Raw genomic sequence first — 14,883 nt, 5'->3', positions numbered from 1 at the left:
ATATGGTGAAACACTTAAAATAACATCTATGTTGTGTAAGTAAATGCTTGTGAAACACTTATAATAACAACAATGTTGTGCAAGTACATGTGAAACACTTGAAATAACTCAAATTGTGTATGCACACATGGTGAAACGCTAATAATAACAACAATGTTGTGAAAGTACATACAAAACACTTAAAATAACACCAATGCTGTGTAGGCACATGTGAAACACTTAAAATAACAACAATGTTGTGAATGCACATACAAAACACTTATAATAACACCAATTAATGTTGTGTAGGCACATGAAAAATACTTGAAATAATACCACTGTGGTGTAGGCACATGTGAAACACTCAAAATAACACAAATGTTGTATATGCACATGTGAAACACTTACAATAACACCAATGTTGTGTATGCACATACAAAACACTTAAAATTACACCATTGTTGTGAAGTCATATGTGAACCACTTAAAATAACACCAATGTTGTGTAGGCACATCTGAAACACTTGAAATGATGCCAATGTTGTGTAGGTATATGTGAAACACATATAATAACACCTATGGTGTGTATTCACATATGAAACAATTGAAATAATACCCATGTTGTGTAGGCACATCTGAAGCACTTAAAATAACACCAATGTTGTATATGCACATGTGAAACACTTATAATAACACCAACGTTGTGTATTCACATATGGAACACTTAAAATAACACCAATGTCGTGTAGGCATATGATTGTATACTCAACAGAATATTGTAAGATATGATTGCAGGCAGAACAGACATGATTGTATACTGAACAGACATGATTGTAATCAGAACAAACATGATTGTTTACAAGTAGAACAGATATGATTGTAAGTAGAACAGACACAATACATGATTGTCACTAGAACAGATATGATTGTAAGCAGGGATGTTTATTATACAAGCTTTTAAGCTTGCAAGTTTATTCTAGAATATTTTGCTGGAACAGTATGTGGTTCGTTTTCACTGACCACAGATTTGACATATTTTGGGTGAAAAAATGTTATCTAATCAAATTTTGACCAATGTTAACCGGCATCGCGGAAATACACTAGACTATTAAGGTCAGGTTGAAAGAGTTATTTAAAGTTTGACATAGACCTCTTACAATAAAGACTGTTTGTATAATTTATTACGTTCACGCCATTATAAACTGTGTAGGTTTGTATTTCCCGCGGAAAAATACTTCGTAAAAACAGTTACGTCCCTTTACAACAAGTGCGCTGTAAATTGACGTGGGGGCGCTAACAGAGAAATTTGACAACTAAAACTTGTATCCAGCTTGAAGTTGTATAGTTAGATGAAACCGGTAACCAATCTTCATATACATGGTCTTCTGAATTTTACTTCCTGAAATATATGATAAAGAAAGACATATCACCGGAAAACTTTTGTTGTTTAAAAACGAATCGATGGTAGGTTTATAAGATTATCTTTATTAATTCAATAGTTTGTAGATGTTTATTGAAACTTTCCTTATTTCAAGAATATTTCGCTTATGAGTTATGTACAAATGAAATGGGAGGGTATCCCAACGTACAATTTAGGGGAATTTTACTTCCTTAAAAATAAGATGGCAATCGACATATATATTTTAAATTAAATGTAAGTTGTTTTCGAAAACTCATAGTCGGTTTAGAGTAGCGGCTTGTTTATTTTGTCTTGCCAGTTTGTTTATAGTCTCACAATCGGAGATCTAAATTGTGTTGTAACGTCTATTTTTAACAGTGGGGAATGGTGTGAACTTTGACTAGTCTTGCAGGGGGAAGCCTTGCAGGGACAAATGGTACCTGACCTGGCTATTGTAAATAAATCAAACAATTAGACAGCCAAAGCTAGATTTCACATTCAAGATCATTTTTTTTTATTTTTGGTCAGAATCTGCTTCTTAATTGAGGAGGAAACATCCGCTGCATTTTTGCTACAAAACTAAAGACAGTTTTCACCTGGCTGTGTGGGACAGTTTGATGGGTTTTGTTAGTTGCACTTTGACTCAATTTCTTTGTAATACCCTTCAACCAAGGTGACTTTAAAACCTGTGATTGATAAGATATTCTAAAATATCAGTGAATACTGGATTGCAGTGGTGAACAGAGGTGCTCAGTTGTGTAGAAAATAATAGTTATATGAGCTGCGCCATGATAAAACCAACATAGTGCCTTTGTGACCAGCATGGATTTCGCTATCAGTTTCTTTACTTGTTATTTAAAAGGGTTTGTAAGCGAACAGCTTGGATCCTGATCAGACTACGCGTCAACTGTGTGGATGCGCAGACTGGTCTGGATCCATGCTGGTCGCAAACACACTATGTTGATTTTGTTGTGACGCGGCTCATATTATTAACGTTCTTCTGGAATTAACATGAACAATAAATATATCTTAAATTGTACTACTGCTATAATCGTTGAGGCCATTTTTCCAAGGTTTTGTAAAAGCTACCAACACCATTGGATTTAGGGGAAAACAAAAAAGCATCATATAAGTCCTATTTGGGAATTTTAGAGTGACTAACTGAAGCTGCTGAACATATAATAAATGAAAAAAATTCTATTAATAATAATAGCCTTTGAATTCATGTTTTCTAGTATATGTAAATTTCAATTGATTCCCTTTCAAACAAGAATACTTTATCAAAGAATACCAACAAAATATTGATACATTCACACTGACCTTTTGGAATTTTGTGATCTACATGTATACTGTTACTTGGAGAAATTCACCTCACTCTATACTGTAACATTGTTTTTGTTTCCAAACGTGTTTGACAAACAAAAAAATAGGTTTAACTGGAAATTTACTTTTACTTTTACAAACGTTTTTTTAACACAAAGGACTAACATTTCGTAGATTAAGTTTTTGTAGGCATGCTTAAATAATGTCCGAATGGTAGGAAAATGTGTTGGTTTGTGATTCAAATTTTTAAACTGTCAAATCTTCACATTTATAGAGATGATACCCAGGTCAATGTCACAATGGCCTCCCTTTAAAAAATCATGCAGGAACTTTTCCAGCTCTTTTGGGAAAAGGCCCCCCCCCCCCCCCCCCCCCCCCGGTTTTAAATTACCAACAGGTTTTAGGTTCTTAAATATATTAAAGGAATGATTTACAGGTTTTAACAGTACGCAGAATTTAGCAGACTGTTAATTATAGCATAAACTGGGAAGTAATGGTACAGAAATTTGGGACGTGCATTATTAAACTTGCTCTAAAACTCAACAAAATAAACACTGGTACGTGTATAAACAAAATTTATGTTTTAAACTGAACAGTAGGAAGTAAAATGAAATGGATAGAATCAAACTTGTTACTACCACTATACTTGCACATTATCTGTAAATGGTCTTGTTCCTCCATTTCAAATTCTTAATCTCTGTTTTACATTTTTGGACTGGTCTTATAACTCCATTTCACATTCTTCCACTATTCTTGTTGCAGTGTTTTACTGAGAGAATGTAGTTTGGACTTGTCACTCCATGTCACGTTCTTCTACTGGTCTTGTTGATTTGTTTCACATTCCTCAATTGGTCTTGTTGCACCATTTCACATTAATGGACTGGTTTTAAAGAAATGTTTTACATTGATAGACTGGGCATCCGTGGCCGAATGGTTAAGGTCGTTGACTCAAACCACTTGCCCCGTACCCCTGTGGGTTCGAACGCCAACAGGGACTTTGGATTTATTCATGTGAGGAAGCTATCCAGCTAGCTTACGGAACGTCAGTGGTTCTACTCAGATGTCAGTTCGTGCCTGAAATAATGCACGGAAGGGCACCTAAGGTCTCTCTCCACCGGTAAAGCTAGAATGTCGCCAAATGACATATACTGTGTCGGTGTGACATAAAACCCAATCAAACAAACAAACATTGATAGACTGGTCTGTCTATTATTCCTTTTTATCTTCGTTTTTATTTTGCCAGTATACTATATATCCAAAACATTTTAGATTTTGACTTGCCTAATAATCGTTAATGCCATCAGCTTAAGTCAAGGCATGCACAACAATGACCCTTTTCACAAACAATGGACAATAGGGCTACATATAGTCCATTGTAGCAAAAAGGTTAAATATTAAATCATTAAGATGCCTAGTTTTCTAATTGACATGTTATAGTAAACCACCATTTTGTTAAAGGGGTTGAGGGGTTGTGATGAAGTGAAGTAAATATTAAGTGGTTGGACATGACTGGTTACTGGCTGTCAAAATACACAACAATATTTTCTATACTTCCTGGTGAAGAGTTCACACTGAAAAATATACCGGTAGTGACTGGGTGTACTGATCGAAATAATCATTGGAAATTATAGTGTTTTACTTTTTTTCATGTGGAATTTTATCTTATTCAGTGCAGTGAATAGGGTTTAAACTCAGGTAAAATGAGATATTGTATTATCAATCTGCTTTTATCTGTATTATACTAGTTTACATGATAATTTTATGATATGATTTTATATATGCTATGTTATAAATTTCTGAATAATCTCTTGTTTAATCATTATATAAAGTGAAAAACTATAGAATTACATGTTGTAGGGTATACTGTATATCAGATTGTGCAAAATGATATAGAAATTTAAAAAAAATAGTTTAATTTGTGCTAAAACCATGTGATTACTCATAAAGAAAATACAATATTTTCTTCGAGCTATTTTTCTTTTATTTAAGTTTTTAAAATCTTACTTATAACTTATGTAAAAAAATTGTGTTTCATAAGATGAAGCTGTTAATTGTAACTGTATAGTATTCAAAATACAAAATGTAATACAAAATAGTATTTAAAATTTTGAAAAAATATTTTCAAATCAACCAATGCAAGTTCAAAATAATGAGTAAAATACGTCAACACTAGGGCAAGTTTACAATATTTTATTAGTGTCTACTAGTTTCGGTCACTTTATGATCTTTATCATATTTTTAAAATAAGTTTTAAGGGAAGATAACGAAGAATAGAAATATTGGATTAGACTCAAATAGCTTACAGGGAGGATTTCCACAATTTTGTTTTGACAAAAGACAATATACTGAGGTATGAAGTGTATTTAAATTTAGAAAAATAAATTGGTCATAATATATGATGTATATATAGACTGGAATTTATTGGGGTTTGTTTGAAAAACTTTATGTTGGTGAATTTAAAATTAATGTGTTTGGAAAAATATAGGTAAACTTTATTATAATAATTAGCCACATTTGAAAACTGTAGGTTTTTTTTATGATTTATTTTTTAACCCTTTCCATGCTAAATATCCTAAATGGAACTTGTCCGTCTTTCAGTCTGATCAAAGCCATTCATCATTTTAGGGTATTAAATATCAAAATAGTACTGTTTACTATTGAACAGTGCTGGCTGGTCTTGGTCTGTACTGTTGACATGAAAGGTTAAGAGATGTAAAAACTTGATTCTATCTTCAGACACAAATTGTTATTTTGATCAAAGAATTGGTTCATATAAGATATATGACATTGGTTCAGAAATGATTTATTAAATTGGTTCATAGAATGCTTTTGAAACATTTTTCAATACTTATAAAATAGCAAATTAAAAAAATACAGTGAAACTTATGTATGTACATTTTGTCCCTGTGTACTTACATACTTTAATAATATTGCCGGTATATTTTCAGAACAGGTCAAAGTAAAACAATGTATTGTCATTTCATATGATAATTAGTCAGATTCACCCACCAGATACTTAACCAAGTAGTGTTATTATAACTTGTAAATAGAGTAGGGCATTATTTACTATATATATATATACATATATATATATATATATATATATGTATATTAAAGACAAAGAGGGAGTGAAGAGGGTCAGATAATTTTGTGGTTTTTCTGTTAATGTCAAAATAAAGGGGAAACACCAGCACTTGAGTTTATTGTTCTAGTAAGCATGTTTGTAAGTGATGATTGATAAATCTAATTGACTAGGATGTAAATTTTTGTTGTTTCATGTAAATTATGTTGTATGCTAGGTTATTTGTATACTGTAAGATAAGCAGGTGTTCCTTGTTTCCGTGTGAAAATCTGTCAAACTACACATGTTTTTTCCTGTGAAAATCTGTCAAACTACACATGTTTTTTCCTTTGAAAATCTGTCCAACTACACATGTTTTTTTCCTTGTGAAAACCTGTCCAACTACACATGTTTTTTCCTGTGAAAATCTGTCAAACTACACATGGTTTTTTTCCTGTCTAACTACACATTTTTTTCCTGTAAAAATCGGGTAAAAACATCTTGTTTTTCCTGTGAAAATCTATCAAACTTCATATTTTTTCCTGTGAAAAACTCTCTTACTACACGTTTTTCCAGTGAAAATATGTCTAATAACACATTTTTTTTTCTTGGAAAATCTGTCAATTTTATATATGTTTTTTGATTGTGAAAATATGGTTTTTTTTTTGTTTTTGTTTTTTTTTTTCATGTGAAAACTTGTCTAACTTCAAGTGTTTATTTGTATGAAAATCTGTCTAACAACACAGTCATGATGTTTGTTCTGTGAAAATCGGTCATTTTTTTCATGTGAAAATCTGTCTAACTACCAATGCACATGTTTTTCTTTTGACAATCAGTCTAATACCTCATGTTACAATCAGTCTAATACCTCATGTTTTATTTTATTTTCATTTATTCTTTTTTGTGAAATCTGTCTTAACTGCACAATCATGTTGGTACCATGATATTCAGACAAGTTTGAACCAGACTGCCCTGTACACCCATGTTGTCTGATCAGAATTCATACAGGTGCCTGTCAATTTTAGTAGTTATAAGGAACTTTAACTAAAGACATGTATATCAGGGAAAAATAGATTTCCTTATCGGGAAAAAGTGAATCATGTTGAAACAACAATGTTTCCTCAATTGTTCCATCAAATGATTTAAGTAAGTCTAAAAGGTCAAGCACATTCAGGCGAATATTTATTACCATGATATAAAAAATGAGGAAGTTTTAAAAAGAATATTTTGTACATGTATATATTTTTGTAAAAATACTTCAAGAAGAACTGATTATGTAAAACTGAAACGATCTTTCAGGAGGATTTACTCTGACATTATATGATTTATTAGATCTGGTTTTATTGATTCAGTCCAGAATATACCATTGATATATCTATATTGGTGACAAATTTCACTTTCTTATGTCAGTAAAATACATGTTCAGCGTGTGTAAAATTATGATGTGTATGTGCTAAGTCTCCTCAGTGAAATCGTCCATTAAGTAACAGCGGTATAGTTTTAGACATTGCCTTTAGGCAAAGTAAATAGCTGCTTTTAGACATGGCCTTTAGGCAAGGTACCAAGCTGCTTTTAGACATGGCCTTTAGATAAGGTACCAAGCTGCTTTTAGACATGGCCTTTAGGCAAGGTACCTAGCTGCTTTTAGACATGGCCTTTAGATAAGGTACCAAGCTGCTTTTAGACATGGCCTTTAGGCAAGGTACCTAGCTGCTTTTAGACATGGTCTTTAGGCAAGGTACCTAGCTGCTTCAGTGAATATTTGTCATTATTTAGTGAAAATTATAAATTTTCCATTTTCTAAATCTGTGTCAGTAATCAAGTGAGAAAAAGATACCAGTTATATGTTATTATTGTTTCTATCTGTGATTGCTGTATGTAAATTAGGTTGCTATGGGCCGTTAGTAATTAAACACTCCCTGATGTTACAAGTATGTGATGGTAATCAAAATTTATGACTGATACAATTAACTAACTCTTTCCTTGTCAATTTGTGTAAATGATTTGCGGACTTCAAATTTGGATGACCATTGTTTTGTATGCAAAGTGTTTGATTTTGTGTTCAGACTGGTTTGGGGTGTAACAAAAGCAGGTTATTATTGCAATGCAGTTGCATTTAAAAGATAAATTTATATATGATTTTACCTTATGGAATCGAAAGTGATATATCTTTGTTACAACTTTAGAGCCATGTCTGCCTGCACATCCCCTGTACATGTATACTGTTTGTAGGTCAATATTTGTATTTTGATCCTGAAGTGTCTATAACTTTGAATGGACTGTTCTAAAATTGAAATCAGTGCAAATCCAGTTCAAAATCCACAGCAGGTTAAGGGGTGATTAGATAATAATAATAATAAAAATAAATATCTAAATGTAATAAAAAAAATTGAAAAATTAAAAGGCAGGATATGCCTCAGAAATAAATGTTACTTTCTTCTTGAGAAAGGGCAAACTTGTAAAATAATAGATTTTAATCATATCAGAGGCTAATCACTGTAAGTAAGTAGCACTGGATGTGAAATAATTTGTCATATAGGTAGCAAAACATAAACAAAATGGAATTTTGTTCTTCCGATCACAAACACTGTACTAATTGCTGAACAATTTTAAATGGTTCTCATCTATATGGCCAATGAGTTCTTCTTCAGGAAATATAACATGACATCAAAAATAAAAAGTTTTAATAAATGAAAATAATTGAATTTTTGGGGCATAATGGGTCTTTATGGTAGAGTATTTAATCAAATTTATATAAGATATCAATATTACATAAGAACTTATATTTTGGTTATTTATTAACTAACTTAAGTAACTTGAGGGGAAAAATACTAAAAGGTCATTGATAAAATATCTTGGCTTGTCAAAAATCACTGATTGATAATATGTTAATAACCAATAATATGTATCTAAAATAGGTAATAAAAACATACACAAATGCTAGTTACATGGAGTGAAAGACATTATTCATTTAGGAATGTTCAGTGTTAACAAACATTGTCCATAAAAGCTGACTTTTATACTGACCAATTTGTCAGAAAAATTAGACCTTTATTTATACCTTGATTAGTTTTATATATGTTTTATTGCCTGATGTGTTACATTTCTCTCATACCAACTTTCACCTGGCTGAATTTGTGCTATGGACTTGCCCTGGTTAAAATTTGCAGTTGTTCATTGTTAATTCAAGATATTTCAATTTTATAATGGTATCACATTAACTTGCCTGAAAAAAAAATCAAAATTAAGGTATTTCACTGTTATAAATGCTAGCCTGAAATGCTCCTACAAATTTTTCGGCAGTAAAGACTTGCAAAAGAAACTTCTTTTAATTTTTCATTATGATTGAATACTGTTCACATAAGTTTGTTGTCTTGCTTTAATAAAATTTTTATAAAAAAACTCTCTAATGTAATTGTATATGATTTATTTTTTTTACCTTGATTACAATTTTCTGTACACCAGAATAGAATATAGATGTTATCCTGAACTTGGCAAATTATGGTCCCCCCACCGGTACAAACTTTATCATCATAGTTTTCACTGTCACTATAGAATGATATATAGCTTTCATGTTTGCCTCTATATTTAGTTTACTCATGGAGCTAAAATAAACTCTTTTCATGAATATATGGGCAGATCTTCAGCAGACACAAGGTCTGAAGAATCTTATTAAGGTCTGACGCATGTCAAGTTTGCTCAGAGATTGACAGCCAGTTTAATAGGAGCTGCTTGCACTGAATTTAAGAAAAAAACATTTTTCTTTTCATGAACAAATAGATCATCACTAAAGGACGCAATAAAATTTTTCCAAATGAAATTGGCTAGTGATAGTCTTTTAGGGGCCAATAATTAAGAGCTGTAAATAGAAAACTCCCGGCAATTCTTTTGAACCAATGGATGTATCCTCAGCAAACTTAATTTTTGCATCCTTTTAATCCTAACCATGTTGAGTCTTAAAGGATTTAACATTGAAGGTTCAATGAACTAATAGTTTGTTATCAATAATAAAGGTAACAAGTTGGTCAGCCAAGTCAACAGTAGTGAGCCTAGTTTATAAGCAGCTACAACTAAAAATAGAAAATCTTTAATCAGTTTTGATTGCCATTTCAGTACAAAATGCTATTCATCATCCTTTAAAAGGTCTTTTAGTAGGTTTTCTAAAATAAAGTTGGCTTAGACATAGACATATTAAAATGGTTACGCACAGAGTAATGGATGGATTTCCTCCAACCTTTGTCTGTTACAAAAAACCTGGTCTTGTTCCTCTATCAAATGTGTTCAAGGAAGATGGCATTTCCTTTCAAATGCTCAATATGGAGAATGAACTAGCCTTGATTTGAATTTTGAACAGTACATTTAAAAAATAAATGATTTTACTTTCAAATTACAAAAATTTAACTTGAACAGTATGATAGCCTGGTTAGACTGCACCAATGGAGGTGACACTGGCTTGCCCGGGCTCTATACTTGTGGTAAAGGATAAAAATAAATCTTTTATAACTAAATTTTTTATAACGGCTACTTGTAATAATAATCTCACCACAAGATAAAATGTATTTGATTATTACCATACAAATAAGATAAATTTACTTCCTTTTTTATTTGCAGATAAGTCAACGTCACAGTGAGGAAAAGCGGTAGGATTGAGAATGTAACACATTCGTTGACTGGATTTTATTTCATATGAAGACGGAATTTTGTAGATTTTGAAATGGGTAATTGTTGTGGCAAAAGTGACCAATCTGAAACTAAAGATAAAGAGTTTGATAATATAAAGGGTAAAGACGATGTAGTAAAACAACCAAGGAAAAACAGCTATACAAAAGATCCAACAAATTTACCAACTCCGGGTTCCGGAAATGAACAGTTCAATGAGCTTGACTTATCTGGTTCTGGAGGTGAGTTTATTTTGGTAGTGAAAGTCACGTCTTTTATTTTTGTAAGTTGATATTTATTGAAGCCCATGGATGTGATTATAAATTATATGTAGGGATAGTTCTAGTGTCCCGAGCATATGAGTCTATACAAATATATGTACATTATAGCTTGCAAATATTTCAGATCAAGAAAAACATATTTATAGATTATATTTATTTTTTAAAACTCTTCCTCGTGAACCTAAACTTTAGACTTGTTTGTTACATTCATGTGTACATTGTATATGACATTAGCAATCTTTTCAAAGAGCTTCAATAAAATTTCTTGCTTTTGGCAAGAGCGAAAGATTGAATATTTGATTATGTCAATTAAAATTTGGGTTTTTTGAAAATTTACTAAACCAAAAATACATTAAGGGAAAAATAAATGTCAACAAATGGGTTGAAAAATAAAAAAATTGGGTTAAAAATTAAATTTTTAACTTTATTTTTTTTATTTTTGTGATCAGTTTTGTAATGAAATGATTACAAAATACATTTTCGGGTTGGGCCCCCTATCATTTCTGTCCTTCCTTAAAATTTAAATTCCTATAATTGTTACCTTTATTTAAGGGCCCTTAAAAACTTAATGATTAGATAATTTTTTTTATATGATAAATTTTTCAAGATGTTTTTAATGTATTTAAAACAAAATATAAACAAATTGTATAAACCTGCCTTGTTTAAATTTCTATGAACTTGATAAACACAGTATCGCTGTATGGGTTGGGTTCAAACCCCATCAGGGGCAAGATGTTCTTAGAAAGTTTGCCCACGCAGGAAATTTCATCTGGCAGATGAGTCAGCGCATGCTATACAATGGTGTTATTTTCACGCATGTTATACATGAACCACGTTAAAATAATGTCATTTTGGCATATTAAAGATTGAAACTACATCCTTAGGATAACATCATTTCGCCGTTATGAATTTATACATTATTGTAAGAAAAAAGTTAATGATGAAATTAGATTATTTTCCTTGAAAATATTTTTTATATTAAGGTAAGGAATTTTTAAAATTTGATAAAGATGGTAAAATATGCAGGAAAAAACATCTGAAAGAATATCCGTCCCTCTGTACCTGCCCAAAGGCAGTCAAGCATCATATGTCGTTTCCTTGAGCAAGAAACTTTACTCTTATTGCTTTGTACTGGTTGGTTCTAGGAATTGATTCATGAGTATATCGATAAACTTATAGCTTCCTTCACAATTGAACTAAAATAAATTCAGTGTAACGGTAAACTATAAACTAACATATTATTATCAGTATATATTTATGAACAAACAGAGTCAGACTAACATGTTTCAGTTTTTATGAACTTGTTCAGTAATAATATTCTCATCAGTTTATATGACCAGTGTTTGAGTTTTTAGCTCACCTGAGCATGCTCAGGGTGAGCTTTTAGGATCGATGATTGTCCGTCGTCCGTCCGTTCACATTTTGTTGTTAACACTCTAGCGGTCGCATTTTTGCCTAAATCATCATCAAACTTGGTCAGGATGCTTATCTAGTTGATAGCTCGGATGAGTTTGAACATGGGTCATCTCAGATTGAAAAAAACTAGGTCACAAGAGCTAAAAATAGAAAAACTTGTTAACACTCTAGAGGTCACATTTTTGCCTCAATCATCATCAAACTTGGTCAGGATGTTTGTCTAGGTGAATAGCTCGGATGAGTTTGAACATGGGTCATCTTGGATGAAAAAGTAGGTCACCGGAGCTAAAAATAGAAAAACCTTGTTAACACTCCAGCGGTCACATTTTTGCCTCAATCATCATCAAACTTGGTCAGGATGCTTATCTAGTTGATAGCTAGGATGAGTTCGAACATAGGTCATCTCGGATGAAAAACTAGGTCACAAGTGCTAAAAATAGAAAAACCTTGTTAACACTCTAGCGGTCACAATTTTGCCTCAATCATCATCAAACTTGGTCAGGATGTTTGTCTAGGTGATAGCTTGGATGAGTTCGAACATGGGTCATCTTGGATGAAAAAGTAGGTCACCGGAGCTAAAAATAGAAAAACCTTGTTAACACTCTAGTGGTCACATTTTGGCATCAATCATCATCAAACTTTGTCAGGAAGCTTGTCTAGGTGATAGCTCGGATGAGTTCGAACATGGGTCATCTCTGATGAATAAGTAGGTCACTGGAGCTAAAAATAGAAAAAACTTGTTAACACTCTAGCGGTCACATTTTTGCATCAATCATCATCAAACTTGGTCAAAGATGCTTGTCTAGGTGATAGCTTGGATGAGTTCGAACATGGTCATCTCGGATAAAAAATAGGTCACCGGAGCTAAAAATAGAAAAACTTTGTTAACACACTAGCGGTCACATTTTTGCCTCAATCATCATCAAACTTGGTCAGGATTTTGTCTAGTTGATAGCTTGGATGAGTTTCGAACATTGGTCATCTCGGATGAAAAACTAGGTCACAGGAGCTAAAAATAGAAAAATCTTGTTAACTCTAGTGGCTACTGTTTTGATCCAAATATCTGGTAAATTGGTCTGAAAGTTTGTTTTGATGATTTCTAAGTCAAGTTCGAAACATGGGTCATCTTGGATGAAAAACTAGGTCACACCGCCCAAATATTGAAAAACCTTGTAACATTCTAGTGGTCACATTTTCGACTCAATTATCATCAAACTTGGTCAGGATGCTTGTCTAGGTAATTGCTCGGATGAGTTCGAAATCGCATGTGAAACTAGGTCACCGGAGCTAAAAATAGAAAAATCTTGTTAACACTCTAGTTGCTACTGTTTTGATCACAGGTATCCTGGAATTGGTCTGAAAGTTTGTTTTTGATGATTTCTAGGTCAGTTTGAATATGGGTCACCTGGGTAAAAAACTAGGTCACACTGCTCAAATATGGATAATCCTTGTTAACACTGTAGTGGTCACATTTTTGACTCACCTGTTCATGAGACTTGGTCAGAATGCTTGTCTAGGTAATTGTTTGGATGAGTTTGATGGGTCAGGTGAGCGATCTAAGGGCCATCATGGCCCTCCGTTGTTTAGTTAATAGTAAATACTGGTTTATTATGTAGGTGGATTGACCACCGAGATCTGTTCAAAGATGTATTAACATTGGTGTAAAAACACCAAAAAAAAACAAGAAAAACAAGCAAACAATGTTTACGTTCATAAATTTTTTTTTATAAATTTATATGAGTATTATAAATAATGGTAAACCAGTTTTGTTTAATTTATATAAATTTTTTACAAAACAAAATTTAGATTTAAAAACATATTTGTGTATTATGTTCAATTTATTAACTTATTCAAAAAATTTATAATGAATATGAAATATTTGTGGTACTTTATACGAGGTATGTCCGGAAAGTTCATATACTTCTTCATTTTTTAATGTATAACAATACATTTGTTGTACTAAGTTTGTCAGCAAAAATATACATATCTGGCGAACATATTTATCAAAAACTACTTATAGTCTGATTTTATTGACCTGTCAATTATGAATACATTATAGCACTCATTTAAATATTCGATCCCACTTCGGTTTTTTCCGTTTATTTTACGAGAATTAATATGGAGTATATCACTTACGTTTGGAAAACTCTCACTAGATTAATGTAGGTTCTTGTAACATCCGCAATAGCACAGTTGGTTAAGTGATTACCTAATGCATGAGGGGTCCGAGGTTCGATCCCCTTTTTTGACATTCTTTTTAGACTTATTCTTTCTTTTTTTTAAGTATAATTTTATGAAATGGTCAAGCGCTTGCAATTTGTCTACACGGATATGAACCAACTAAGAAACACTGAATTGTCACATTTTATATTGTATAATTAACATTTATTGATTTTAATCGGAATGAATTTTCAAGTATTTATTCTTAAAAACATTGTTTATAAAATGTATAGTATTTACAAAAAAGGTGCAAAACATATTAAAAAACGAACAACATAACTTAAAAACAAATGTTGAAAATCGTTATGAATAAAAAAATCTGGACATACTCTGTTCTCGATCCTACAACACGTTGAACATTCAGATAAACTATATCCAGTGGTTTCCCTATTGCACCATATAACGTCAGTGTAACTATTCTAAACAAGATCGAATTTAATCACATTTTACTGCGCACATCTCACGGAATTTACCGAACATTTTCGAATATTAATATATTCTGTTGCATTGACCGTATAATCAGTATGGAATTGACAGGTTAATAA

The 14,883-nt window shown here is 31.9% G+C and overlaps 1 protein-coding gene across 1 annotated transcript in view; it reads left to right on the top strand.

Moving 5' to 3' along the window:
* The first annotated feature begins 1,286 nt into the window (after nucleotides 1-1,286).
* Nucleotides 1,287-14,883, top strand: part of LOC132758584 (proto-oncogene tyrosine-protein kinase Yrk-like) — a 56,454-nt gene continuing 42,857 nt past the window's right edge. The window contains exons 1-2 of the mRNA XM_060750273.1: nucleotides 1,287-1,443; nucleotides 10,374-10,663. Of these exons, the coding sequence (XP_060606256.1) occupies nucleotides 10,477-10,663 (187 nt within the window). The 5' untranslated portion in view covers nucleotides 1,287-1,443; nucleotides 10,374-10,476. The remainder of the gene's footprint in view (nucleotides 1,444-10,373; nucleotides 10,664-14,883) is intronic.

Source organism: Ruditapes philippinarum, unplaced genomic scaffold (assembly GCF_026571515.1).
Source record: "Ruditapes philippinarum isolate M1 unplaced genomic scaffold, ASM2657151v2 ctg336_1_1_1_1, whole genome shotgun sequence".
Lineage (NCBI taxonomy): Eukaryota > Metazoa > Mollusca > Bivalvia > Venerida > Veneridae > Ruditapes > Ruditapes philippinarum.
The sequence above is the reverse complement of the archived record's forward strand: the minus strand, read 5'-3'. Positions and strand labels throughout refer to the sequence as shown.